The sequence below is a fragment of the Lipotes vexillifer genome, unplaced genomic scaffold (genome assembly GCF_000442215.2).
Source record: "Lipotes vexillifer unplaced genomic scaffold, Lipotes_vexillifer_v1.1 scaffold500, whole genome shotgun sequence".
Taxonomy (NCBI): Eukaryota; Metazoa; Chordata; class Mammalia; order Artiodactyla; family Lipotidae; genus Lipotes; species Lipotes vexillifer.
This window is the reverse complement of record NW_006778765.1, coordinates 188,919-215,651: the sequence shown is the minus strand read 5'-3', so window position 1 is coordinate 215,651 and position 26,733 is coordinate 188,919. Positions and strand designations below refer to the sequence as shown.

The 26,733-nt window shown below is 54.2% G+C and overlaps 1 protein-coding gene across 3 annotated transcripts in view; it reads left to right on the top strand.

Annotated features, from left to right (window-relative positions):
• The window catches only part of CACNA2D2 (calcium voltage-gated channel auxiliary subunit alpha2delta 2), a 141,763-nt gene that overhangs the window by 21,170 nt on the left and 93,860 nt on the right, over positions 1 to 26,733 (top strand). For all 3 annotated transcript variants that reach the window (XM_007451815.1, XM_007451814.1, XM_007451813.1), the window contains exon 2: positions 4,734 to 4,815. In XM_007451815.1, the coding sequence (XP_007451877.1) occupies positions 4,734 to 4,815 (82 nt within the window). The remainder of the gene's footprint in view (positions 1 to 4,733; positions 4,816 to 26,733) is intronic.

Here is a 26,733-nt window from a genome sequence, read left to right as displayed (position 1 = left end):
GGAGACCCGTGGGCCCCCACCATTGCCAAGTTTGGCTCATAGTACCCTTGGCAGCAAGTGACCTCTCCTGTGACTGCTACCCTGCACCCTTCACCTGCCCTAGCCTAGCCCTGCCCTCCACTCCTCCCACCTCACCTGTTGTTCTACCCTTGGCATCTCCCCCTCTACGATGACTGCCTTGATTGAGCTGAGGGGAGAGCTGCAGACTGCTCTTAGGTCCCCAGTGGAATGGGGTTTATCAAGGCAGTCTGCCTGGCAGAGGCAGTCTGTAGCAAGGCTTTGATGGCAAAGAAAACGCCTCCTTGGGAGTGGTGAGAAGGCCTGCAGAGGTAGGTGGGGGTCCAGAGATCCTCGCCCCTACTGGGCCTTGGCCTCTCCTGGGCCTTGCCCTGTCTGCTCTTGAACAAAGCCCTCCCCCTTCCCTCTCATCCCTCTGCAGGGTCCAGCCGCCCACACCTATCCTTGCCCTCTGAGGGTGAACCTGCAGTGTCACCTGTCTCTGTTTTTTTTTTGATTTAATTATAGATGAGTTTTCTGCATAATTTATTCCAAAAGCCTGGATTATACTGTACAATTAAATCACATTCTGATCAACAACTTCACGTATAAAATTAACAACTGGCAACAGTTTAAACTATGCTGTCGCATCTGTATATAGGCTCTTTCCCTCAGGTCAGGTCATCCACGGGGTGGTCAGAGCTTTGGTAAGTTTCAACTACACACAGCAACTCTGGCCCCCCTCCCCTCCCTTCCCCTCCCGTCCTCCCCTCTCCCATCTTCCCTACCTCTTCCTCCCTGTCTGGGGGAGCCTGTGCATCTGGCCTCGGAGCTGGAGGCCCTCACTGCTCTTGTAGCTTGACCTGGGGCCTCCCCAGCCTTCTAGTGGGAGTCTTGATAGTTCTGTCTGCTAAAGGGGATCCTCGGCTCCAGCTTCTCGCTCCACATATGGATGATTTTGCTCCCTTGCCTAATGATGACAACCTCCTCTTCCCTCACATACTCCTCTTGGTTCTGAAACATGCCCTGGAGACTAAAAGACCTGGAGTCCCACAGCATCTGGTGTCATCTTCTTCCTGCTGGGCTGCCCTCAACCCTCTAGCCCTGGGACACACACATCTTTGCCCTGTGCCTGCTCCCGACCTCTCTCAGCCTGGGGAGGAGGGGGTTACAGGGAGCCATTAGGGAAACCCTTTCCACAGTTCCCTCCCTCTGTGCTCTCTCCCCCCAGCAGGCATTCAGGGAAGATTTTCTGAGCACTGGGGGGCGAGGAAGGGCTGGATTTGATGAGCTTCTAGCCCTCAGGGGACTGCCCAATAATAATACTGCCCATCAAGGTTCCGTGTGGATTTGGCCCTGAAAGGTATTCAGCCAGTCATTATCTTCCCTGTTTACAGACCGGAAAGCTGAGGTTCCGAGGGGCAAGAACTCTCCGAGGTCACACAGCTGACAGAGGCAGCCTCTCCCTTAGGCTTCCCAGAGGCTGCATTGTCCTAGGAGGGTGGGGTCATGGAGGTGATGGAGCCAGGAAGACAGGTCTGGCTTCTCTCTGTAGAACATGGCTCCGCACCTGTCCTTGCCAGGGGCCTCAGTTTTCTTGTTTGTGAAATGGGGGCTCAGTGCCTGCACCCCACTAGGTTTGGGCACATTGGAGGACATAATGGTGTGAGGCTGTCATGGCCACACCAGACATCATGCCGGCTGCAGTCCCCGGCTGCACATGCCTCCTCCCAGACACTCTCTCTCCTCACTGTCTTGCTAATTTGGCACTTAGAGACACTTGGAGATAAGCAGTGTCATCTCAATGAATCGCATAGAAAATCACAGGGATGTGGGGAGCCAGCAGGGGGATCTACCCTGTTGGGGGGGGTGACCCATGGGCCACACTGTCTGGCCAGGGAGCAATGGGAGATCCAGGCACCTGGGTCCAGATTGATGGGACCCCAGGCAGGATTTGGTCAGTTTGCCTTTGACCCAGTGGCGCCATGAATCCTGATGCATCCCCCATCCTTTCAAAGCCCGCATGCCCTTCTGTTGGTGTGAGTATGACTGTGCCTGGCCAGGGTTACTACGGGCTTGGTGGGTGGTTTCTCCTGCCTCTGGGCAAGAACACTGCAGGTGCATAGTTGACTCCTGGCCTCCTGGGTCCCATGTGTCACCCCTTGGAACCAGCACTGGGACACCAGCCAAACTCTGGAACCCACAAATTCATGTCTCTGTGATGATGAAATGAATGATCTATCACGTTCTTTTAAACTCTTGGACACATATTGCCTTCCTAGTTGGGTTTGGTTTAGGTGAATGATCAGAATAACTTGTTTTCCCTGGCATCGTGATGATGGGCATTGCAGCTGGGGCCTGGGGTCTACCCATCAGACCCACCGTGCCAGACCAAGGGCTAGAGCCACCTCTAGACCCCAGGAGGGTGTGCCTGTTCTGATGTGTCAGGGGTAGGCCAGTCTCTGTGGCCCATAGCAGCATCCCAGGCTCTCAGGAGCATAAAACAGCCACCTGACACACTGTCAGGTGCTTATGGCTCAGCCAGGGCCAAGCCATCAGCTCCTGGTGGCCTGGAGCCAGGGGACAAGCAGGCTCTCCATTCTCTGCTGGGCTTTGCCCTCCCCCAGCAAAAAACCTCCCCTGGTGGTTGAGGCCTGATCACCCTTCGTAGCCTGGCCTGCAGCCTGGCCTCCACCTGGGCTTAGGGTTAGCTTTTCCCCTGCAGTGGGGAGCAGAGGTGGGCATCAGGCTGTGTCTCAGCCAGCAACAAACTGAAGCTGATACCTCTTTCTCTTTTTTAAAAAAATAGATTTTATTTATTTATTTATTTTTGGCTGCATTGCGTCTTCGTTGATGCGTGTGGGCTTTCTCTAGTTGCAGCGAGCGGGGGCTGCTCTTTGTTGTGGTGCACGGGCTTCCCACTGTGGTGGCTTCTCTTGTTGCAGAGCACTGGCTCTAGGCATGTGGGCTTCAGTAGTTGTGGCTCGCAGGCTCAGTAGTTGTGGCTCACAGGCTCTAGAGCTCAGGCTCAGTAGTTATGGCACATGGGCTTAGTTGCTACACGGCATGTGGGATCTTCCCGGACCAGGGCTTGGACCAATGTCCCCTGCATTGGCAGGCGGATTCTTAACCACTGCACCACCAGGGAAGCCCAATACCTCTTTCTTTTGATGTTGACTTTTTTTTTCCATCACGGTCCTGACATTCAGCTTGGCAAATTGCAATTAGTGATCCACCCGCTTCCTGATCTGAGTTCCCATGCCAACCGATGCGGGCACACACAATGGCAAGGGCCCAGCCCCCAGCCACAGGGATATGGGGCAGGGGGCTGGGGTAAAGACTTTAGCTTTTCTGACCCAGGGAGCTGTAAGAGTCCTGGCCCCGAGTGGCAGTAGGGGAGGTGGGGAAGGTAGCAGGCCCAGGGCAGGAGTTGGGGCCAGACTCAATCTCCCGGATCCCGTGGCTCCTGGGGTACCCTTCCAGAAGCTGGGGGCTGGCTTCACCCCACCCTTACCTGGCCTCACAGGATGTTCTTATTAACCTGTGAGCATATTTCAGTCTGTGTGGTAGTTCTCCTGTGATCGCTCCTGGGGAAGGCTTTGTTCTGTGTCTGGTGGGAAGGGGAAGTTGAGATGCCTTTCAGATGCATTAGGGCAGAGGCTTTGGTCACAGCAGAAAGTGCTTTTGGCAGTGTGGAGAGTGTCTCTCTGGCCAGCAGGCCCTGGCAAGCGCTGGTGTGATTTTGCTCACCTGATCTGGCACTGCCTAAAGTGGGATCACAGGTTAGAACCCAAGCCAGCCCTCTCCCCAGAAACCATCCCTGTTCATGAGTGTGGGCTGAGAATACAGGACCTTGTGACCACCTGTCCATCCTGTCCCCTCACAGAGACCCCTGTGCAGCACCCTTGACCCTCCAGTTCCCATGTGTTCTTCTCAGACCCTACAAGGTGGCCCCAAATTATCCCCACTTTCTGGGGGAGGATAGTGAGACCCAGATAGGTTAAAACGAGCTCGGCGTGGCATCAGTGCAAGGGAGACCTGCTCAGGCTGGTGGCTCTGGTGAAGGGCTCATGGGGCTTGCCAGGCCCCCAGAAAGGTGTGGGATAGTCTGAACTGGACCTGTGGGTAGACAGTTCACGTGGAGCATCTAGTGATGAGCCTCTGTTTACTAGGGTACTGGAAAGGCGAGGGCCGTCTGAGCAGGAAGCTCTCCATGTCCACTGTTTAAATGAGGCCCAGAGGGGCAGGGGCCTGCCCCAGGTTACACAGTGACTTGGTGGTGGCAGCAGCTCTCATGTTCCCTCCCCTTGCCTAGGTGCCACCCAGCCTTGGGGCAGAAGGCTCTGAGATCCAGCAGACACCAGGCTCACTCACGTCCCCTCCTCCCTGGTATCCTGAGTCCCCATGTTCAGAGCAGCAGCATCAAGGGCTGGCTCTTCACGGTGAAAAATAGTCTCCCTGCAGGCTTCTTGGAGCCGCTGGACTCCCTCAGTGCATTTAAACTATAATCTGCTCCCCTCCCTGGCTGTCCAACAGTACGTGAGGAGAGCCTGGGCCACCGGGTCCAGACTTCAAAGGGAATCAGAGGCACGCTCTGGTTCCCAGCCTCTGTTTCTCTTCTAGTGAAAATTGGGTTCTGAAGGGGCAGCTGCTGCGTGTCACCCCTCGGTGGCTGGGGCGGGGCTGTTCCAGCCCCAGGCGGGTCCTCCTGACACACCTCTCCTCTCTGCACACAGGATGCAGCACTGGGCCCGGCGCCTGGAACAGGAGATCGATGGCGTGATGCGGATCTTTGGGGGTGTGCAGCAGCTCCGTGAGGTAAGCCTGGTGCCACTGGCTTTCCCTTTAGGGACCCTGTTCCAGCTGGAAGTGAGGGAAGGGCTTCAGCAATAACGAGTGAGGAAAGCTTGGTGCAGTTGAGGACCCAGCGTGATGGGACACGGTGGACTCATGGGGGCAGGTGGGGAAACAGCTAGAGACACAGCGACTCCTTCGGGTCTTGGCCTGCTCTTCCCCAGGTCACAATGTTGAAATGGTACTTAGTCGGCTCTGACGGGTAGGTGTCGGGCTTTTCAGGAGGGTGAGATCTGTTTTTGAGGCAGCATACGGAGTGGGAGTCCAGGTCCTGGAGGGTCCCGTGGGTGTAGTTGTGCACGGAAGCCAGAGGGACTGTCCTCGCAATGAGTGGGGTGGCCAGGCCAAACAGCCCTGCAGAGCAGTCAGTGCTGCCTGCTCAAGGAGCTGCAGCACGAGACAAGTGGCAAGCGAGTGCTTGGTGAGATGAGGTATCGGGGGTGGGAGGGGTGATTGATTAGGCGCGAGCGACCACATTCATCCTGGGAGATTATGTTAATATTTGAAATAGTGATGTGAAGAGCAGGCCATCCGTCACCCCCAGAAGGCTGCAAAATGTGTCGCTGTCGGGCCACAGGCTCCTGAGCTGTCGCTCTTTACATGGAAACGCAGAGGCTTGGAGAGCTGAGCTCTTGGAGTGCTTGGGGTGGGGCTCCCAGGTATGTGCTGGACTTTAAGGAGCTCTTACTGGAGGCTTGGGCCAGAAAGTGCAACCTGAACTGAACAGTGGGTTAATGGGGATCTCGTACTGATGGTGGGCTTGGGCACAGCAGAGTAAATGGAGTTATTATTGCGGGTCCAGGCCCCTGGCTTGGCAATTAGGTACTCCACTGTGTTCCTGTGTCTCTCTTGGTCAGGGCCAGGTCAGCAGAGGTACGTCTGTGGGGCAGCTGCTATGAGGTGGTGTCCTCGGGCCTTTCCCCATGCTTAGCTTGTAGCAGGTACCCAGGAAATGGGGGTGGCAGTGAATGTGTTGACATTGGCTGTGGATGTAGGACCTCTGGCACAGGATGGGGCTGATCAGGGGTGGCTAATGTGGTGGTAACATAGTTAGGAGGGGGAGTCCGGGTGGGGGTCTGAGCCATCGACTTGCCGGGGGTCCTTCCGCCCAACCCCAGTGGCCCAGCCTCTCTGAATCTCCCTTCCCTGGTTACTGGGCTTGAATTGCAGTAACCCCCATCGTACTCTCTTCCTGTGAACTTTCAATGACTCAGCCACACTTGGAGGCCGGCAGAGCTTTCCAGAGAAGGCACTGTAGGAAAAGCTGTTCCGGAACAGAAGTCAATTTATGCTCAGGCATAGCACCCAGCACTTACTAGGTTTTAAGTGGGCACTGCCAAGAGTGCAGCTGTGTAGGTTAATGAAGAAATGAGAGTTCCCTGGAATGTGTGTAATGTGCCTCTCCAAGCTTCATATTGGGACATAAGATGTACCCCACATAAGGAGTTAACCATGCACTTCCAGTCAAGAATCTTCCGTACTTTCAATCCTCAGCTCAAGGATACTGCTTATTTTATAGTCGTGGGCACTCAGACCCTAAAAGTTTGCCAGTGGGAAAATAACGTACACATTTCATGCCTGAGACTCAGGTCTGTCTGAACCATAGCTTCCTGGATGGTGCAGACCAGAGATGGAATCCAGCTCAGCATACCCACTGTGTGCTCCTGGGCAAGTCCTAGACCCTCTCTGATCCTCATTCTTGGTCCATGGCATGGCCGGGAGGTTTGGCTGGAGGATGAGGTGGTGAGAATGGCAGGGGACAGGCTGACACAGATACACTTCTAGAAATCAAATCTGAATTACCCTCATTGATCATTTTCATTCCCAGGATATGTTGTTCCCTTCCTTTCTGATGGGAGTTGAGTGATTCCAGACACTTTCATCAATGAGCACATCTTTCCCCACTCCCACCTTCCCAGTGGTTACCAAAGTCACGCAGCCAGGTACAGCAGAACTGGGGCTTGAACACAGGGCTCCTGACTCCTGTCCCAGGGCGCTGCTTCTCCTCTAGCTAGGCCTTCCCTCTTGGGGTGGGCAGGATGAGCCTGGGAAAGAGGGGAGCTGGGCCAGGTTTGGTGTGGCTATGGCCAAGCAGAGAAGTGCTGACCTGGCGTTCTGGGCTCCTTCTGGCATCCCTCTGCCTGTCGACGGCTGCCAGCTCTCCAGTGGCTCTCTGTCCTGCTCCAGTTTTTCTCACCTGCTTCCTTAGCCTCTTGTTTTCCACTGACAGCTCTGGGGCTGCTTCTTGGCACAGGACACCCCTGTGAGGTGGGTGGCCGGGGAGCAGGTGAAGAGTTCTGGAGGAAAAGGGCAACCCTGTGAGAGCAGGAGAGAGCTAACCGGCCCCTCTTCCCCACAACCCCTGGCACCCCTGACAAAGCCACCGGGGCTCTCCTTCAAGTGCATATGAGAGGGCCCATGTGGCCAGCCCATGCCCTGAGAGCCAGGCTCTGAGAGTCAGGAGGATGCATGCATCGAAGCCCTGACCCAGCTGCGGTGCTCCGTGGACCCTGGTACCACCTCGGCCAAGCTTATGGCCTCAGTCCCCATTAGGCCCGCCCCTCTCCATGCTTCCTCGATGGGCCCCCAAACACCTTGCCACTGGGGTGATCCTTGGCTTTCTTCCCCAACATGGCTGCCCTCTCCACCGGCCCCAGTCCTAGAGGCAGCCCGACCCCCAGAAGCGGGGTGCCATAGAGCTGGCAGCTGCAAGAGTTCAGAAACTGCAGACGGTGGCATTTAGGAGCATTTTCCTTGTCTTGGCACTTTCCTCCTCCCGACCTCACCACAACCCCATAGGGGTGTGGTTGGGTGCAGACTGTGGCCCATTTACAGGCTGGACACAATGGCACACCTTGGTGGAGTGTGGGGGCTGTCTGCAGAGACCCTGTCACATTTCCTCATCTAACCCCAGGGCCAGCACAGAGTAGGAGCGCCCACTGTGGCCTGGTGCTCCTGAGCCATGCCCCACCGGGTAAACCTAGCCCCGCCAGCCCTGGCTTACTTGTGCCATGAACAGGCCACAGAAGTGTGGGCTCTACTGCAGTCTGCCCCCTCCAGGACCCCTAGAAGCTGAGCAAGGTCTCCTAAGCCCCTTTCCTACCCTCCCCCATCAGCACCATATTGTCATCCTTTGGGGGGATAGCAGAGAGCATATGCTTGGGCTCTGAGCTCATTCACATAATGAGGCTGATCAGGATGAATAATTCATCAGGTGCCTGGGGGTGCACAGGGGACCATGTGGAGACAGCCTGTCTCCCCACTCTGAAGCCCAGGTCACTCTGATGGGTACAGCCAGGGACCTATCCCCTTCTGACTGGGTGTCCAGGGTAGAAAGGGAACAACTCTGGGGACCTTGTGGGAAAGCAAAGCAGGACAGATTATAGTCAGACAGGAGGAAGAACCAGTGGCTCATCAGGTGCACCAGCCCTGGGACGGATTCCTGATTTGGGTGAGACACCTTCTGTGGAGGGTCTCTACAGAAGGAAGTGAGAAGATCCTCTGTCTGGGGTGGGGGTCGGGGGTGAGGAAAGTCTGTCTGGCTAGAGCTGGTTTGGGAGCAGAGACCTGGGATGGTCATGTCTGTGGACTACAGGCCATCCTCTGGGAAAGCTCAATCCAAGTCTGGACCTGTGGGAGCATTTCTCAGTCCACATCAACCCCCACCCGTGTCTCAGGGCAGAAGTGGCTCAGAGCCCTGCCTACGTCCCTGGCTGCTTCCGCCCCCGTGACGGCCTTAGCCCGGCTGTATGCTGCTAGTCGCTCGTGGGGAAACCAAGGTGTGGTTGACTGTCTTTACCCAACAGTCCCATCCTGGAGCCCAGACTTGCTAGCCCTGGGTAGTGGTGGGGTTGGTGAGAACTATCAAGGCAGAGGTGCAGGCCTGGGGTGGCCCCTGCCCTGGACTGCTGAGCTGCATCCACAGAGAGCGAGACCCCAGGACTCAGAGATCCCTGACTCCAAGTCTCCTGCTCCCCTCCCCACGGCTCTGATTCTCTGGACAGTCATGGTGAATCAGACAAATGCTGTTCATGTGTCCCCACTTCTGTGGGTAGCCAGAAATGGGATTTTTGAACCAGTGACGGCACCATAGTCCTAGCCCATCTTGTCTGCCCCTGGCCATGCCCACACCGCGTCTGCTCAGTGCTCCCTGGGAATGTGTAATTAATATTTGCAGAGTGCCACATCTGGAGCTGGCTCCAGGCAAGGACCAAAATCTGGCCACATTGAGGACCCATTTCCTGAGGGGCTCAGGGAGGCAGGAACAGGGCCCTCCGCAGGTGCCCTTGAAACAGGCTTCTCCCAGGACTTCCCTGGTGGTGCAGTGGATAAGACTCCACGCTCCCCATGCAGGGGGCCCAGGTTCAATCCCTGGTGAGGTAACTAGATCCCACATGCATGCCACAACTAAGAGTTCACATGCCACAACTAAGGAGCTTGCCTGCCGTAACTAAGACCCGGTGCAACCACATAAATAAAGAAAAACAGCCTTCTCCCTGTTCCTCCACTCCCACACCCCGCTGGTACCGCCAGTTCCTGAAACACATGCGCTGTCACACACTGGCTCAGGGGGTGCTGGCCAGGGCTGTGTTTGGCCCCCCTTTGGGGTAAGGGGTCCTCTCTGGGCATCTCAGGTGGGATCAGCAATGTCCAGGAGTACCAGGGAAGCTCAGAATGCTAGAGGGGCAGCAGAAGAGGATGAAGGAAGCTGGGGTGGGGGAAGGTGCCAGGGGACAGAAGCAGCCCTGAGAGGGCCAGAATGGGAGTTCAAGTGGTTGTGACCCCCAGACCTACAGTTGGTCCTTCTATCAAAGCACTGTGGTTCACATGTGCCCCAAGAGTCAGTCCACCTTGGCCAGGTGGACCTGCACTCACGCAGGACATGCACGGTTGTCCCAGCTAATGTGCTCAGTCCAGAGAGTGGTGGTGAGGGAGACCCACCCAGGCCCATCACACTCCCTCCCCAGGGTTACTGGAACCTCCAAACCATCATCCTAGGGGCTCTGCTCCTTGTGCAGCATCCCCCTCCTCCAGCCACCTCCCGCTGAGGCCCAGTGGCACCCTGCTGTCTCCTAGTGTAGATGATTGGGGTGTGGGGTGCGTGAGGAGGGGGTGGGCGGGGCGCGGGTGTGAAGTGTGCCGCTGGGTAGAGATTGCTGCTGCTCGCCTCTCTAAAAACCCACATATATTGTTCTTTAATGGAAAGTTAATTGTCTTATTATTCCTTCCATATGGTCCTCTTGCTCAGCACCCAGCAGGGATGCATGGGACTGAGGGGGGGCTCCTGGGAGGGCGTCTGAAACGTGGTGAGGCTGCCACGTGAGCATAATTGGATATACTGAGGCAGAGCCATTGGAGCCTGGCGGAAGCCCTTCCTGGACCCCCTCTTTGTCCCCCTAGCCCAGCCTGCTCCTCACCTCTTTCCTTCCCATGTCCTGCCCCGGGGGTGGCCTCTTCTGGCACCACCTCCCCACTGTAAGTCCTGGGAATGCTCTCTCCCGAGCCCTGTGCGGGAGATGGAGGGTGGTTGTTGCCCTCCTGCTTGCCCCTCCCCACACATACTCCGTTGTTGCCTGAAGGAGAAAATTCCATTTTTGAGAAGCTTTTCAAAAGCCAGTTCGTCTGTGGCAGGAGCTCCTGCCTGGCGGCCAACTGACTGGCTTTGGTCTCCTGCACCTCTTCTACATGTCCCCCACCAGAGAGGGGCCACGGGGAGGTCAATGTTGGGGGGGGGCTGCCCCAAGACACCTGGCCCAGGGGCCCTGGCTCATGTTGGCCATGCCTTCCATGGGCACCAGCTGCCTGGAGCCACCCCCAAGCTGATGGCTCCTCTGGGGCTGCTAAGCTGAGCCAGTCGTTGTCCCCTTCTCAGCCCCTGCCCCTCCCAAGGCCTCTCCTCCTCCTCCCCAGAGTGTGAGGGTGTTAGGTCAGAACAGCCTCACAGCAGGTGGAGGATACAGTGACAGGAAGGTCCCCAGAGGGGCATGCCTGGGTGGTCGCATCTCTGGCTAAGTCAGAGCGCCTTGCTCCTGGAGTCTTGCAGGGGAAGACAGGGGCAGGGAGCCCCGCTAGGAGGCTTCAGGGTTCTGGGACAGCCTCAGCAAAGAGCTGTTGCCCGGGTTCCTGTGGAGGTTGTCGGTGCAGAGGGAACAGGTCTATGGGAGAGGCATCTCTGCATGGGATCAGCAGACCCACACCTGGTGATACAGGCACAGGAGAAGGGCCAGCAGCTTCCATCTTGTGCCAAGAGGTCACCGTGAGGCCACATCTGAGGTCACCTCCCAGAGGATAGAGAATGGCTCAGGGCAGGAGAGAAGAGCTATGTCTTCTGAGCTGCTACAGCTGGTAGGTGGCAGAACTAGAATTTGAACCTGGAGCCTATGCCGTGGGCCGCACTGAATGGTGGGTGGTAGAGGAAAGACTGAAGTGGGGAGCAATGGCAGAGCTGGGCCTACCCATACCATGGGACCTGGCACATGTTGTCCTGCCTCTCTGAGCCTTGGTTCCCCCATCTGTGACATGGGGATCCGAGCCCCTGTCCTCAAGGGAGCAGGGGCAAGGAAGGGCTGCAGACAGAGCCCTGCAAATGTGAGGGTGCTTTTGTGACCCCCTCCACTATCAGTTGCCTGCCCTTCCAGGAGTTAGTTATAGTTTTAGAAAGTTCAGGTGCCCAAGTGTCACCTTTGCTTGCTGAAGCCCAGGAGTTTGGAAATTGGTTTCCTCTTCCCTGCCCTGTTGTTAGTCCTGTTTGGGCTGCTATAACAGAATACCATAAACCGGGTAACTTACACACAACAGAAATTTCTCATGTTTCTAGAGGCTGGGAAGTTCAAGATCCAGGCATCAACAGATTTGGTGTTTGGTGAAAGCCCACTTCCTGGCAGCTGTCTTCTCACTGTGTCCACTCGTGGTGGAAGGGGTGAAGGATCTCCCTGGGGTCTCCTTTATAAGGCACTAATCCCATTCACAAGGGCTCTACCCTCATGACCTAATCACCTCCCAAGGGGCCCACCTCTAAATACTATCACAATGGGGATTGTGTTTCAACATATGAATCTGGGGGGGAGACACGAACATTCAATCTGTAGCACCTTCTGACCATGACATCTTTGGGGGACCTTACTGGGAGAGACACAAAGGCCACAAGAGCTTGAAGAAACAGGGCCTGTGGGCCACGGAAGGGAACCAGCTGCAGAGGCACCCCCTGGGGAGGAAGCAGGTGGGGGTGAAGGGAAGGGCATCTGCACCCAGAAGAGGCCTGTGAGTCTGTTTCTCAAATCAGTCACCCAGTCGGCAGCTTGTCTCCCAGGCCCTGTGGGCTCAGAGAAGGGCACCGGGCTGGGCTGGCCTTGGAGTAGGGGTGGTAGGAAGCCACCAAGCTCTGGGTTCTTGAGGGTGGCAGCTCTCGGACTGAGGTCCCTCAGTTTAAGAAAGAGACGATCTCAGAGGCATGATCAGAACCGTACCAGCAGACAGCGCCACTCTTTCTGGAAGTTTTGGCTGAGAACCGGTGGCTTTGCTGCAGGCCCCTCCCATGAAGTGGATGCCCCTCAATTCTTCCATCTTGGGAATCTGGGCTGCTTGTCCAACTTACCTAAGGCAAGGCCCACCTCCCATGGCAAGGGTTCTGATAAACATCTTGGCTCTCTTCTGGGGTCCCCAGGGAGGCTGACCTTGCAGCAGAACAGCTGGGGGTCAGCTCCAATGGGGACCAAGTGCTTGCAGATTGTTGAGGAGAGGCCAGAGTGTACTCCCTTCTCCCCTGGCCTCTGCATCCACTGGATGGAGAGTGATGGAGCTGCATGTCCAGAGCCGGAGGCTCAACTGGATAATCAAGGGTGGGAGATGGGGGATGGAGTAGAGGACCGAATGGGTTTCCATGCTGGGCCCCCAGGGATGGCTGACCCCACCTGCATTCCTCCGCCCTCCTCCACCCCCATCCATGGCTGGATCAGTGGCAGCCACGGGGACACTTGCCTGAGATCCGTGGAGCCCCAAGCATTTGGCAGAGGCAGAGAAGTAATTGGTTCTGACAAACCACAGCTGGCCCCAGGGGCAACATGAGCAGCATTTACCATGCCCAGGCAGGACATGGAGGCTCAGCCTGGCCTCTCCCCACCTTCTCTGAGCATGGCTCCCCTCTCCTTGTGAGTGGAGATCTGGTGTTTGGAGAAGGTTACAGAGCCCCAAACTCCCCATCTTTCCTATACCTCTCTCTCAGTGCTGGGAGCTGGCTGGCTGGAGGTGGGGGTTAGGGCGGACGAGGACAGGGGGTAGATCCTGGACAGACTCGTCAGGCCCCCTCCCTGTCCATCCTTGGGTTCCCAAGAATCAGGGAACCAAGTGACTGACCCTAGGACTTTTTCGCCCTAGCCTCAGGATGCAGAGGCAGGGGCTGGGCCCCCACCTGAGAGGATGTGCAGTCTGGGTGGAGGAACAGGCTGTGCACACACACAGGGTGCACATATACATACATGCCTGCAGTGTACAAACATACATATATGTGATATGTGGTCCACAAGGTTTGGCATGGAGTAGGTGCTCAGCTAGTAACTCTTCAGTGGATGGATTAGCAAAGGGGCAGGCATCTGAGGACTGAGAAGGGAGGGATTGGGGGTCTAACCCGTCCCACAGAACAGTGGGAACCATCCAGACCACCTAGGGGACCTGAGGCCCAGTGCATCAAAAAGGTAGAGCTTCGGTGCCAGATGCCCTGAGAGAGGTAAACTTGCATAGGGTCTGCCAGGCTTGGCCCACATAGAGGGTCCCTGACTGCTCTTTGTGAGGGAATGGAGGGTTCAGGGGCTGAGGGGGAGGGCCCAGGAGAAGAGCTGGCTGCACAGTGTGCTGGCACTCAGATGTCAGGCTGGGGTGAGGGAGGCTGGGCTATTCCCGGAGTGACTCAAAGGCCTGGCCAAGGTATGTGGCCTGGGCAGGAGGAGCCTTTAGGCCTCCAGCCATCCATGTGTGCTCCCCGCCCCCCCACTAGCCTTCCCAGCTTCTTCCTCCTACTCCACTTGCCTCTCTCCTCACTCATCCCCCTTCCCTCCAGGCCTCTCCCCAGTTTTAAACCCAGCCCACAGCTCCCTCCCCAAGGAAGCCCTCCAGATCAGTGCTGAGGCCAGTGGTGTCCCATGCTCCCCTCCCTTCTGCTTTTGCATCCTTCGGGTACACATAGGAGGCAGGAGATGCCAGGGACCTCTGGTGGGCCCAATTCAGTCTTCCCATCATATGGGGTAGGGAGACCATGACCAGAAGGGCAGGCTCATCATGCCCGGGCCTCGCAGGAGTCCACCTGAACACAGGCAGTCAGACCTAGAAGGCAAGTAGCCCCTGGTGATTATTGGTCCCGTGACTCACTGGGAGACACAGTCTTTGACCTGCAGAGGCTTTGTGAGGTGGGATGTGGCTGGTCAGGTGTGGAAGAGAGACGAGAGAAGTGTGATGCTGCGTGTGGGAATGTATGTGCATATGTAGACGAGAACACGTGAACCTGTGTGTGTGTGCATGTGCTGCCAGCAGGAGCGTGAGCAAGTGAGGTTTGTGTGTCTGTGGAAGGGAGTGGCTGCGCCTGCATGAAATGCTGCATGTAGGGGCATGACCAGGCATGTATGTTTATGTGTGTGTGTGAGAACATGTGATCTCACATGCATGTGTGCTTTGTGGGATGTGTGACCAGGCAAGCATGTACGTGCATGTGTATGTGGTGAGTGCAGAGTTCTGCATGCTCTGTGTGCAGGTGTGAGCAGGCACGCTTACAGGCCAGGGTGGGACTGCGGAGAGGCAGGTGCCGCAAGCTCTGTCACCCGAGCAGGCGAGAACTACTTAACCGATTAATTAGTGAAGCTGAGAAATCTCAGTTGTGGGTGAGGAGCTCACACACACGTGCGCGCACACCATGTCCCCATGCACAGTGCACATCCCCCCAAGTCGCTCTGCCTGACACTGTGCTCAGCAGCCCTGCAGGGGGGCAAGGTGCCAGTCACTTGTGGATCTGTGTCCTCACACCCCTGTGCCTCCGTGCCCTGGGCTGCTGGACCAAGTGACCCCTGTGGAGAGCACAGCTTTGTGCAAGCCGTCCGTCCTCAGTGCCCCCAGTCAGTGGTGAGGCCGCCCAGACTTTGTCCCCGTTTCACAGATGAGAGAGCTGTGGCTGGTAAGGGGCACTGGGCAGGAGCCTCATTTCCAGGTTCTGGGCCTCCTGGTGAGGGGGAGCAGCCCTTTCTGCCCTGGGCTGGAGTCCACTGAAGTGCTGCCTTCATCGGGGTAGGGGGAAGAGTATGGGTGCCTGTAGGCTCAGAGCTGAGCTGGAGTCCACGGGGAGCTTCCTACAGCTCAGGACAGGCCACTTCTACCTGCAACCCCCAGGTGCCTTGTCACCAGCCAGCTTCCTCCACTGGCCCTGCAGGCAGGCGCAGGGGCCTCGTCCTTCCCACCCCACAGCCTGCTGACTGCTTTCTCTCTCCTGTCCCTAGAAAGGGAGAGCCCCATGCTCCCCAGCTCCCATAGCCCCGTGTGCCTCCCCATCAGCATGATTGTAGCTGCCTCTTTTCTGAATCTTCCATTCAAGCGCAGCTCCTGGGGCACCGATGGGGTTTGTCGGGCTTGGCCCTGAGGCCCAGAGTCTCACTTGATGCTGACTCTTGCCAGGCAGGCCTGCCACCCCCTCCTGCTGCCCCTTGCAGACCCCAGGGGCCTACTGCTGTTTGCCTTGTCGTGCAGGAGACCTGGAAGCCGGGTCAGGTAGCGGCCAGTTGCCTCCTGATCAGGTATTGACAGAGGAGCCTTCCTTATGCTCCATTACAGACATGGAATAAATTGGCGTGCCGTGAATTTATTCTTTTCAAAAGGGGACTTTCACACTGGGGAAAACTTTTTATAAGAACATTTATATAAAAAGCAGTTACCGTGCCTGTAATTTTTATGTATTTTCTCCCTTCCCTCGCCGCCTTTGTGTTTGAACGTGACCGCCTCCCGGGCAGCTGCAGCCTGGCTCCCCGGCCTCCTGGCTACAGCCTACCGCCTGCTGGAGCGCCTCCTCCTCCCGGAAGGCTGCGGATGCAGGGCCCGGCCCCGCGGGGGTGCAGGCCCCGGGAGCACGGCTGGGTGGAGTTATGTTCAGAACTCCGGTGCTTTCGAAATTTTCTCCCTCTTGCATCTCTGTCCTGAGGTTGCTCTGTTTCCAAGGCTGGCATGGCCCTTCCGGGCCCCTCTTGGCAGCAGCTGAGCACTTCAAGGCACCTACTTCCCGGCAGCCTCAGGGCCCTGTTCCATGAGGGAGGAAGTGGTGATGTGGGAGCAGGTATTTTCCCTCCCCAGGAGCCACTAACGGGCACCTTGCTTCCCCAGCCATTATTGCTCTCACACTCGATGCATTATGTAAATTGTCTCTGTTGCTAAGTGGTGGAGGAGCTGCTCAAGGGGAACGGAGGTCTGGAGTCTTCTGGGGAAAGGCAGGAGACTGGCCCTGAAAACTCACTGATCCGTGTCAGGGAGGGTCTGGCAGCCTCCCAGCTTAGGCTAGGCCCCCTGGGGCTTGCACTGTCTCCGCCCCAGAGCACAGCTTGGTGAGGGTGGTGGCTGCACCCCACAGCAGACTGAAGGCCGGGTGGGCTCCCTCACTGGACAGGGACGTCAGATTGGACCCTTGCCTCCCTCCTCCGATGGGCTCCCGGGGTAGGACACGTGCCCCTCTGCTGCCCAGGGAGGCGTGCTTCTCCCACCTGCACAAGTTTCAGCAGCAGCATATTTGCCCACAGAGCCTCCTCAGAAACCCTTGGCAGAGCTGGAAATGTTATGTCGATCTGTGGGACTGGGTGACCCACCCCTCGCCGCCTGGAGACCCTGGGGCTCCTTCTGCAGTGAGTGCCCAGTGAACTCGGGATACAAAAGGGTGAATTTTGGAGCAGCACCACACGCTAGGGCGCCAGCGAGTTCTTGGGTCCCCAAGGGTCTGAGATCTCAATGAGGCATGTAGGGGCGTGAAGGTTCCTGGACCTGGGCAAGACCTCAGTGATGGACAGCGCTCTCCTGGGTACTCACCTGGCTTTCCACCTTCCCTTTTGAGACACAGGATCTGTTGGGGGCCCCCGCCCACCGAGAGAGCCAAACACTCTGGGATTCTTCCAGACTGAGCTGGACTCTCATCTGAGCTTGTACTTTGCATGAGGCTGGTGGGTGCAGACTTCACACTTGTCATCCCCCTCCCTGGGACTGAGGGGCCCCTGGGGCAGGATGTTTGTTCAGTGCAAGGGGGCCACTGGAAGGAATCAGAGATTTGTGTGTTTCCTGGAAAATTTGGGATTCCAGGGCGGGTGTGAGGTTGGCAAAGACATTGGTAGCCCACCCGGCCCACTTCTCAGGTAGTACTTTCTCTCTCCACCCCTCCCCAGGAATGGCTGTCTATGGCTCTGGATGAGATGGACCACATGACCCTGGCACAGGCTTCAGCAGAGGTTGATGCAAAGGGAGTGAGTGCTTCCATGGCCTCACAGACGTTGTGGAAGACTCAGAGCTTCTTCCTCCCTACCCAGCACAGTCCCCCACTGTCCCCAGGATGATTGGCATTCTCTCCCAGACCCCTGTGGTTTGCTGGCCCTCAACTTGCTTTCTGATTGCTGCCAACTTTGGGGAAATGGAGGAGTGGGGGCGAGGTGTCATCAATGCCGAATTGGTGTTTTAGTCTAAGGACCCTGGTTTGTGTACTCCGCTGTTGAGGGAATTGAAGCACTGAACTGTCTTCATTTGTGGTAAGAGTTAACAGAGGTGATGACAGTGCTGTCAACAGAGCATAATGTCAGCTGCTGCCCTTTGGGGGTCCCTGTCTGCAGGCCAGAGGCTGGAGTCAAAGCAGTCAGTCTCCTGTCCCTGACTCCTCTGTCTTCATTATTCTCTCCTCTCTCTCCCTCCCTCCCATCCTTCTCCCCCTCACCAGTTCTTTTCTTCCTTTCTTATTTTTTTTCCTTTTTCTTACATTTCTAGATGGATTTTTAAAGTCAGGGTTTGTAAATCAGCATCGCACTCATACATGGTGAAACGTCATAGTTTTACCAGGCGTGTTGTGTTAGGAGCACAGCAGCCCCCTCCTCTCCACCTCCAGCTCCCCAGAGGCTGTCGCTTTCTAATCTCAGAGCTCCATACCTCTAAATGACATACTTATGTCGCTACTTCATGATTGTTCAGTTTGAGGCATTATCCATGGACATCCACTGGGGAGTGGAGGACATTGCTCTCCTCCACCACCACCCACCACCCCAGTGTCATATTGTGATATGGCAGGTCAGGACTCAGTGTTAACATTGTCCTGATGGGGCAAATGCTGTTCAGAACTGTGTGACTCGTAATGCACACTTTGGGGGTACAATTTTTACATTTTTTCCCTGCAGGTAACAACTGTCTGGTATTTGTTTGTTTGCTTAGTTTTCTGTGAACCTTTACTAATTCTGCCCCAAACTCCCTGCCCTTCTAGCTGACCTCTTCTCATACATGCACGTATATCTGGGGTTCTGGGTCACTGCCCAGAGAAGTCTTGTCTGGAGCCTCCTGACTTGTGCCTGTGAACAGAGCCTGTGGCTCGGACATGTGCCAGGGATTTCCTTCACCTCTCTTCTGAGTTGGAGTCCCTCTTTCTGCATAGACTCTGTAGACTCCTCTTCCTTGGTTTCTGATTTTCTCCCTTGGTGCGTAGAGAACATTTTCAATTAGCATCCTGAGCCAGACTTTAGGGACTTTCATGTCCCAGAAAGCCCGCCCTCTCCCCGACACCTGGCAGAGATTTTAGGTGGGTGTGGAAGTCCAGGGTGGAAACCATTTGCCCCAGAATTTCTAAGGCAACACTCCATTCCTTCCAGCTTCCTGAGTTGCTATGCAAAGGTCCAGCATGGTTCGGATTCCCAATCCATTGTGTGACCTGATTTTTATCTCTAGAAACTTGCAAATTTTTTCCCTGTGCCAAGTGTTCAGAAATTCCACCCTGATATACCTTGGTGGGGTTTATTATCATTCCTTTAGCGGACATTTGCAAACTAGATTCTTGTGTCCTTCAGTTCTGGGAAGTTTTCTTGAATGATTTCTTTGACTATTTCCTCCCTTCCCTTTTCTCTGCTCTCCTTCTAGAACCTTTAACTCAGATCCTTTTCTTTTTTTCTGTTTTCTCTCCAATTTTCCAACTGTGTGTCTTTTTATCAGATTTCTCAATTTTATCTTCCAACCTTTCTGTAATGTTTTACATTTTGTTACCATATTTTTAATTTTCAGGATCTCTTCTTGGTCCTTTTAAAAAATAACATCTTCCTCATATTTCATTGATGCCATTGATTCTGTCAGCTCTGTGAGGATGATAGCTTAAAAAAACTTTTTGTCTTGAAATAATTTTAGATTTACAGAGAGGTTGCCGAAATAGTACAGAAATTCCCTAACCCTTCACCCAGTTTCCTTTAAAGTTATCATCTTGCATAACCACAGTACAAATATCAATGAAGAAATTAACATTGGTACATTAATACTAACCAAAGTGAAAACTGGATTTGGATTTCACCAGTTTTTGCACTAGCCTCCTTTTTCTATACCATGATCCAATCCAGAATCCCACATTGCTTTTAGCTGTCATGTGTCCTTAATCTCCTCCAATCTCTGGCAGTTTCTATGTCTTTCCTTGTCTTTCATGACCCTGATACTTTTTTAAAAGTCCTGGTCAGTTATTTTGTTTACTGTCCCTCAATTTGTGTTTGTCTAATGTTTTCCTATGATTTGACTGAGGTTATGCATTTTTAGGAAGTACACCATAGAAAATAATGTGTCTTTCTCAGTGCATCATATCAGGGAGAACATAATGTCAGTATATCGTATTATTGGTGATGTTAACTTTGATCATTTGGTTAAGCTGGTATCTGCTTTGTTCTCCTTTTCCCTTTGTAATCAGTACATTTCTTGGGGGAAACTTTGAGACTATGCAAATATCCCATTTCTCTCAAACCTTTGCCCATTAATTTTAGCATCCACTGGTAGATCTTGCCTGCAGTAATTATTACTGCAGTGGTCTCATGGTACTTTTCTGTTTCTCTCATTCTTCTACATTTATTAATTGGCATTCTTCTGTAAGGAAGAGCTGTCCCTTCTCCCTTGTTTATTTATTTATTTGATTATTTATTTATGTCAGTTTGGACTCATGAATACTTATTCTATGGGTGGTAATTCAATATTATAATTTTCTTGCCCAAATTATTCTAGCTTTGGCATTGGGAGCTCTTCTAGGTTGGCTCCTGTGCCCTTTTGACATGCCCCTGTCCTTATTTGATCACTTCCTTACTTTTTGTTACCACAAGATCTTCAGCTCATCTTGTATTTTCCCTGGAATCAGCCACTTCTCAAGGAGTTCTGGTTCCATTGATTGGTGAATGATATTTAGAAATCAAGATCTGGGTGCTGAGTGTGCTCACTGCTAGTGGGATGTCAGTGCTTCTAGACTCTCTCACAAGGAGAAGTAGGAAATATGTGTATGTATAGCCCATGTATACCCACATATCTATAATCCCATCTTTATCTGTCTATCTGTATATACATTTACAACAATGAGTCTATACTGAAACCTTGGACTCCACTCCAGCACAAAAGGGTTCATTGATGTCTTCCTCCATTCCTTTCTGGTGACTGCTTTCTCCAACAGTGAGAAATCCAGTTCTCATTATCTGCAGTATATTTATTTCTTCAACCCTTGTATACACAATTTACAGCATTTTTTTTACACTTCCATCTCCCCATGTAGCCCAGGTTCCTTCAGGTTTTTGTTTGTTTCTTTTGGTCTCTGACTTCTTTGTGCCTGTCTCCCCCCAGTGTTTGGGCTTCCAAATGGTCTGCTCATATTTAAGCAGACAGAGAATATAATGTGATAGGAGCTGAGGAGTGGGATTAACAACCCTCTGGACCTCAAGTCAAAACACCACCCAAGTACAGAGCACTGAGGTGGAGGTGGGACTCTAGGCATGGTGGGGGGAACCTTGGGGTTTATCGTGGATACTCTGGCCATATTGCCCTCCTCGGCTGCAGGTTCCCCAGAGAAGTTTCTCTCAGTCTCCTATTTGGGGTTTCAGGGCTGTGTCTTTGGAGTTCCCCAACATTTTTTAAAATCTCTTCATTGGAGTATAATTGCTTTACAATGTTGTATTAGTTTCTGCTGTACAACAAAGTGAATCAGCTGTATGTATACATATATCCCCATATCCTCTCCCTTTTGAGCCTCCCTCCCACCTTCCCTATCCCACCCCTCTAGGTGGTCACAAAGCATCAAGCTGATCTCCCTGTGCTATGCAGCAGCTTCCCACTAGCCATCCATTTCACATTTGGTAGTGTAAATATGTCAATGCTACTCTCTCACTTCATCCCAGCTTCCCCTCCCCACCCCCCCGCCATGTCCTCAAGTCCATTCTCTACGTCTGTGTCTTATTCTTGCCCTGACACTAGGTTCATCAGTACCGTTTTTTTAGATTCCATACATGTACGTTAGCATACGGTAGTTGTTTTTCTCTTTCTGACTTACTTCACTCTGTATGACAGACTCTAGGTCCATCCACCTCATTACAAATAGGGAGTTCCCCAACATTAACCTACTGCCAGCAGAGGTAAGCCTTCCACAGCCTGCTGAATCAGTCACCCATGGTCCATCTGCTTCTAGCTTCCAAAATGTTCCTGGTGCCTCCTCCACATATTCTTTGGCCCATGGGTTTTTACCATTTTGAATAGCCCTTTAGTTTTGTTTCAGGGAGTTTTGAGAAAGAATGAAAGTTTAATCCACCTGGCACCACTGCTTTCACTCCCTTGTAGCAACTGAGCCCTTACTATTTGTTCGCCGAAATACATGTAGGGCCCCAGCCAGCGAATAGATGAACAGGAGGTTCTCTGGCTGAGGGAGGTGGCAAGCCAGGGCCGGCCTCCTGACCTCCCTCTCACTACCTGTGACCCTCCACACAAGCCCAGGGGCCCCTGCCTACTGCCTAGGGCTCCAGAGAACACAGTTTGAGAACTGCTGCCCTGTGCCTGGGAGTGCGTCAAGCCCAGGGCTTGGCTTGGGGTTAGCAGCAGGGAGCCTCTGGGAACAGAGGAGGGGGGATTAGGGAGGAGGGGGATTAGAGAGGCAGGGGACTCAACCAACGTCACAAGGAACTTGAGTAGCCTGGGTCTCTCCCTGTAATCAGGTGCCCTTCATCCTGAGCCTCAGTTCCCCCATCTGTGTGGTAGGAAGCCCCAGCTGGGCTGGCTGACACAGTCAGCAGTGGGGAAGAGCTTGGCTGATAAAGTTCTGACTTGGTTGACAGCATGCCAGCCATTCCCTGAGTGGCCCCCCCAACAGCACCATCTTTGCACTCAGATGGGGTTACCTGAGCGGTAGGTACCAGCAAGTGGGGTTACCTAGGCCACCCACGACCAGGGCAGAGTAGTACCCTGAATCTGGCTGGTGGCTGAGGGCACATCCCTTTGGGGTGGCTCCCAAAGACACAGCCCAGCATGTTCTGAGTGAGTCAGGGTCCTCTCTTCAGCTCAGTCCCAGGTCTCTGAGCCTCCCCAGGGCCATGCTCTTGCCCTCATTGTTACATCTGCCTGGGGCGCCTTCCTCAGTCCTCACTTCAACCCACTGAAATTGAGCTCTTTCTCCCAAGGCTGGGGGAATGGGCCCCTGGCAGGGTTTGGGAGCAATCAGACCAAAAGAAACCCCCTCACAAATCAGGTAACCTGGGCCTCAGTTTCCTCATCTGTGAAAGAGGGAGAGTTGTCTCTGCCTTCAGGGTCACGTTGAAATAAAAAAGGATGGGAAGTAGCTGCAGGTAACAAAACCAAACCCCTTGCACGTTGAGGCAGCAACACAAGGACATGGAGCTGCAGGAGCAAGAGGCTGGACTGGGGCTGGAGGCCGGGGACGAGACTGGGGGCCAAAGGCTAGAGCAGGAGGCAAGGACTGGACCAGAGTACCAGGGGTCAAGGGATGGACTGGGGGGCCAGGAAAGGCTGGGCAGTGCAGTGCCTTCTAGAAGTGGGCCCACAGGCTATTTTTGAAAAGCTCCGAGGGAGGGTATACAGTAATTTTTTGCAGGCAGCCGCTGGTTACCAGGAAGGATATTTAGCAGGAAAGGAGGCCTCAGTCCCAACTTCCCTACTGGCATTTTGGGAGATTGGGTGAGCTCTACCGCCTGCCAGAGCCCAATTTATTGTTTTATGTCCTGGCTTCTTTCTGTGAAGGATGGGGAAAGGGCACAGAAGGCCTTCAGAACTCTGAGACTGTAGCATTCTTGGGGAGGCTACAAAGAATGTCGTGAAGGGCATGGGACTGGATCAGAGACCAAGTCCTGGTCTTGGCTGTGCCTCCTCTGACCTCTGTAAGGTGACCTTGGACACATGACTTCCCCTGCCTGTGTTTTAGTTTTCTCATGTAAAACCAGGTAGGGGGACAGGACACTGTCCATGTTTCTGGTTTGGGGCAGGTAGGCACAGCAGGTGGACAAAGGACTGAGTGAGGAGGGGCAGAGTATAGGGGGCAAGCCTGGGAGTGCATCAGGGCTCCTGGCAGGTCCTCAGTCCCTCAGATCATCTTAGCCAATCACTGGGGGAAATAGAGGCCCAGAGAGGGCAGGGACAGGCCCTCAAACACACAGCAGTGTGGTGGCAGAGCTGAGGCCAGAACACAGGTGTTCACCCCATCCCAGGCCAATGGGTGAAAATGGTGAAATAACAATGTCGTCCTGGCTGCAGTGGGCAAGACACATCTGCTTAACAGACTCACTCAGCCTTTCCAGGAGCTGGTCCCATCCCCTGAATGTGTGTGTGAGCCTCTCCCATTCCACACCCTACCAACTTTGCCCCTTCTTGCCCTGGGTAGCTTTTGTTTCCTGGGAGCCAACCACAGAGATTCAGGTTAAGTGCTAATTAAAAGCCGCCAGCCTCCTTTCTGCAGAAGCTGAGCCCCCCTCCATCAGCACCCAGCCCAGGCTAGTCCTTCTTCATCATTTCTAGCCTTTGGCAAATGATTCCACATCACTGTGCCTCAGTTTCCTCATCTGTAAAGCAGGGATAACATTCCTTGTCCTTCCTCCCTCCTGTGGCATCGTGAGGTTTAAAGGACACATACCATGTGTGTAACTCAGTCGGGACTACAGACATAAGGCCACCTGGATGATGGGTGAGACCAGCCTTCCTGGGCAGGGTCGTAGGATGCTGCCTAGGGGTAAGTCAGAAGTTGAGGGTGCTTGGCACTGGTGACAGGCATGTATAGATGGGGGCAGAGTGTGGTGAGGATTGGTGGGGGGAGCATGCGGGCCCGAGTGTCTGTTTTGCTGATTGCTCCTTTTGCTTTCAAGGAGATTAAACTATTTTTAGTCTGCGCCACTGCTGGTGAGACGCCGGAGGAAGCCTTTCCATCGCCGAGATTTTCTGGAAGCTGCCAAGTGTGGTCTTCAACTCCATTCTGGGAGCCTCCCCAAGCAGGCGGGAGGGGACATCACCGTCTGGGGGTTGTGGGGACAGGTTGGTGCACTGTTGCTCCCCAAGGTCCTTGCTGCGCTGGCCTCCAGAGCTGCACAGCCCCAGACTGTGGAGACCAGTAATCTGATGCGCCCGATGTTTGTAACGCTGTGTTTAAAAAAAGTAATTTATTTTCTAATTATTCCTTGTCTTGCATAACTGTGCATCGCCAAAGTGTCGCTATTTAAAATATTTATCTCTCTACGCCGCAGGAGCAGCTCTGAAGCGTGGAGAGGGAAGAAATAAAAGTCCGCGTGCTGGTCGCAGGCACATTACTTTGACTCGTCCTGGCAGTTTGGATGTCTCCCTGTAAATACATTTATTTTTCATTAGGATATTTCTGAGCTTGTGGCCCCCAGAGAGCCGGAGTGATTACGCTGTCCATCTGTGAGAGATGCCATAGAGAGGTGTTCGTGGAATGAGGTCCACCAAACGCATCCCACGCCTACCTGTACCAGGGCGAGTGTCCAAGCGAGTGTGGCCTGGGGTGTGCATGTGCAGAGAGGGTGCAGTGCTGGGCTGCATGGAGCTAGGTGGGCCACATGGCCAGAGACTTTGGTCATTTGGTTCCATGGGAAAACTGGGCCCAGAGGGAGTCTGCTTTGGAATGGAATCAACCTCACTGGCAAAGTAGACAGTGTGCCTGTGGCCTGTTCTATCCGAGGGGCCGACGCTTTTCATTACAGCTCAGCAGGCTTTGAGATTGGGATCAGAGAAATCCTGGGTGGCTTCAAGGGGTACACATATCCCAGAGGCTTGAGAAGAGGGCCCATGGCTTCCCAGCACGGAGGACGGGCACCTGACTCTTCCCCCTTCTCTGCCCCTCCCTAGGCTGCAGGTTTGAGCCTGTTGCAGCGGCTGTAGGCATCTGGGGGCTGGAACAGCACCTCTCCTTCAGCCACCCGGGAGGGCAGGGACTGGACCTGGCTCCTCCCTCACTAACAGGCTCTTTTCCAATCAAAAAAAAATTTTTTCTTTTTTAGCTCACTGAGTTTAAGAGAGAGTTTTATGCTGAATTTTAAAATACCTTATTTTTTCCAGTCTCTAAACTACTAATCTCCTGGGCTAAGGGATTCTGGGACAAAGGCGAGGCCTTGGAGTGGAAATCTGTAAAATTAGCTTCAGCGGTATTAGTGTTTGCAGTTGGAGATTGAAAAATTGCTTTCCCAGGGTCTGATTGGACATTCGGCTCTCCTCAGGGAAGAGGCAAGAACTCGGCACAGAGACACCTGGGAGGGCGGGGGCTGGGAGTGGGGGCAGCTGAAGGACAAATACTGGGAGGCGGTTTTGGGGTTCAGAAAAGCTTCTCCTAGGAGGCCCTCTCCTGGGGCCCGTGAGCTGGATGCTCTGCAGAGCGTGTGCTGGTGTGAGTGTAGTTTCTGCCTGGGTCTCCCACATCAGTGCACAGCTTCTCCAGAGCTCTGGGTACATAGCAGGTGCCAAGTAAATGCCATGGAGCCCAGCTGGGTCCCTTCCCCTTCTCTTACTGAGGCCTCCTGGTTCCCCGATCCCCACTCGAGTGCTCCCACACAAGGAGGGGAGCTTCTGGAACCTGACTGAGGGGCCATCTCTGGTGCCTGTTGGGGCGCCCGCCCGTGTGGCCCATCAGGGCTCTTGTGTGCTTGATTGCCTCTGATTGGCTGCAGCTGAATTCAGCAAAAGCTATTATTTGCCCTTGATGAGCCAATCAGATGGCCTCATTGGCCATTCAGAGCAGGCATCAGAACCTGGGTGGGGGGAGATGGGACACAGCGAGGCGGGGACAGGGCAAAACAGATGCGGGACCCGCGCCTGGTCTGTGTCCACCACGACCTTCACACAGATCACACCTCCCTTCCCTGACCTATCCTCCCAAACCAGGGCTCCTTACCCACCATTAGGCCTGCCTCCCAGCCTTTTCCCTCACTGTTCCCTCTTCCTGCAAAGCCTTTCCTTGCACATCTGCCTGCCAGAACCCCTCAAGACCTCCTCCGTGAAGTCTGTTTCCGTCTCTCCAGGCCAAGGTGAGCTGTATCCTCCAAGCTCCCAGAGCATGTTTGCTGCCCCTCTCACTCTGCCAGAAAATACAAAAGTCACCAGGATGGTGGTCAAGGAGATTGGGATAGATTGGGGTTCAAACTCTGATCAGCCCCTTCCCACCTCTAGGTCCTTGGATGAGCTAGTTCCCCTCTAAAGCTTTGGTTTCTTCACCTTTAAAAGGGCCTAATAATTGTAGGCCCTGCACATCCCCTAACCTCCGCATTCAGGGCCGCCACCACCTGAAGGGGGTGGGGCCTGAATGCAGCAGTTAGGGGATGTGAAGGCAGGCCGGGGGTGGGGGTGAGTGGACTGGACTAGAGGTCTAGCAGCCACCATGGCAGGCTTTCTTGAGCCTCT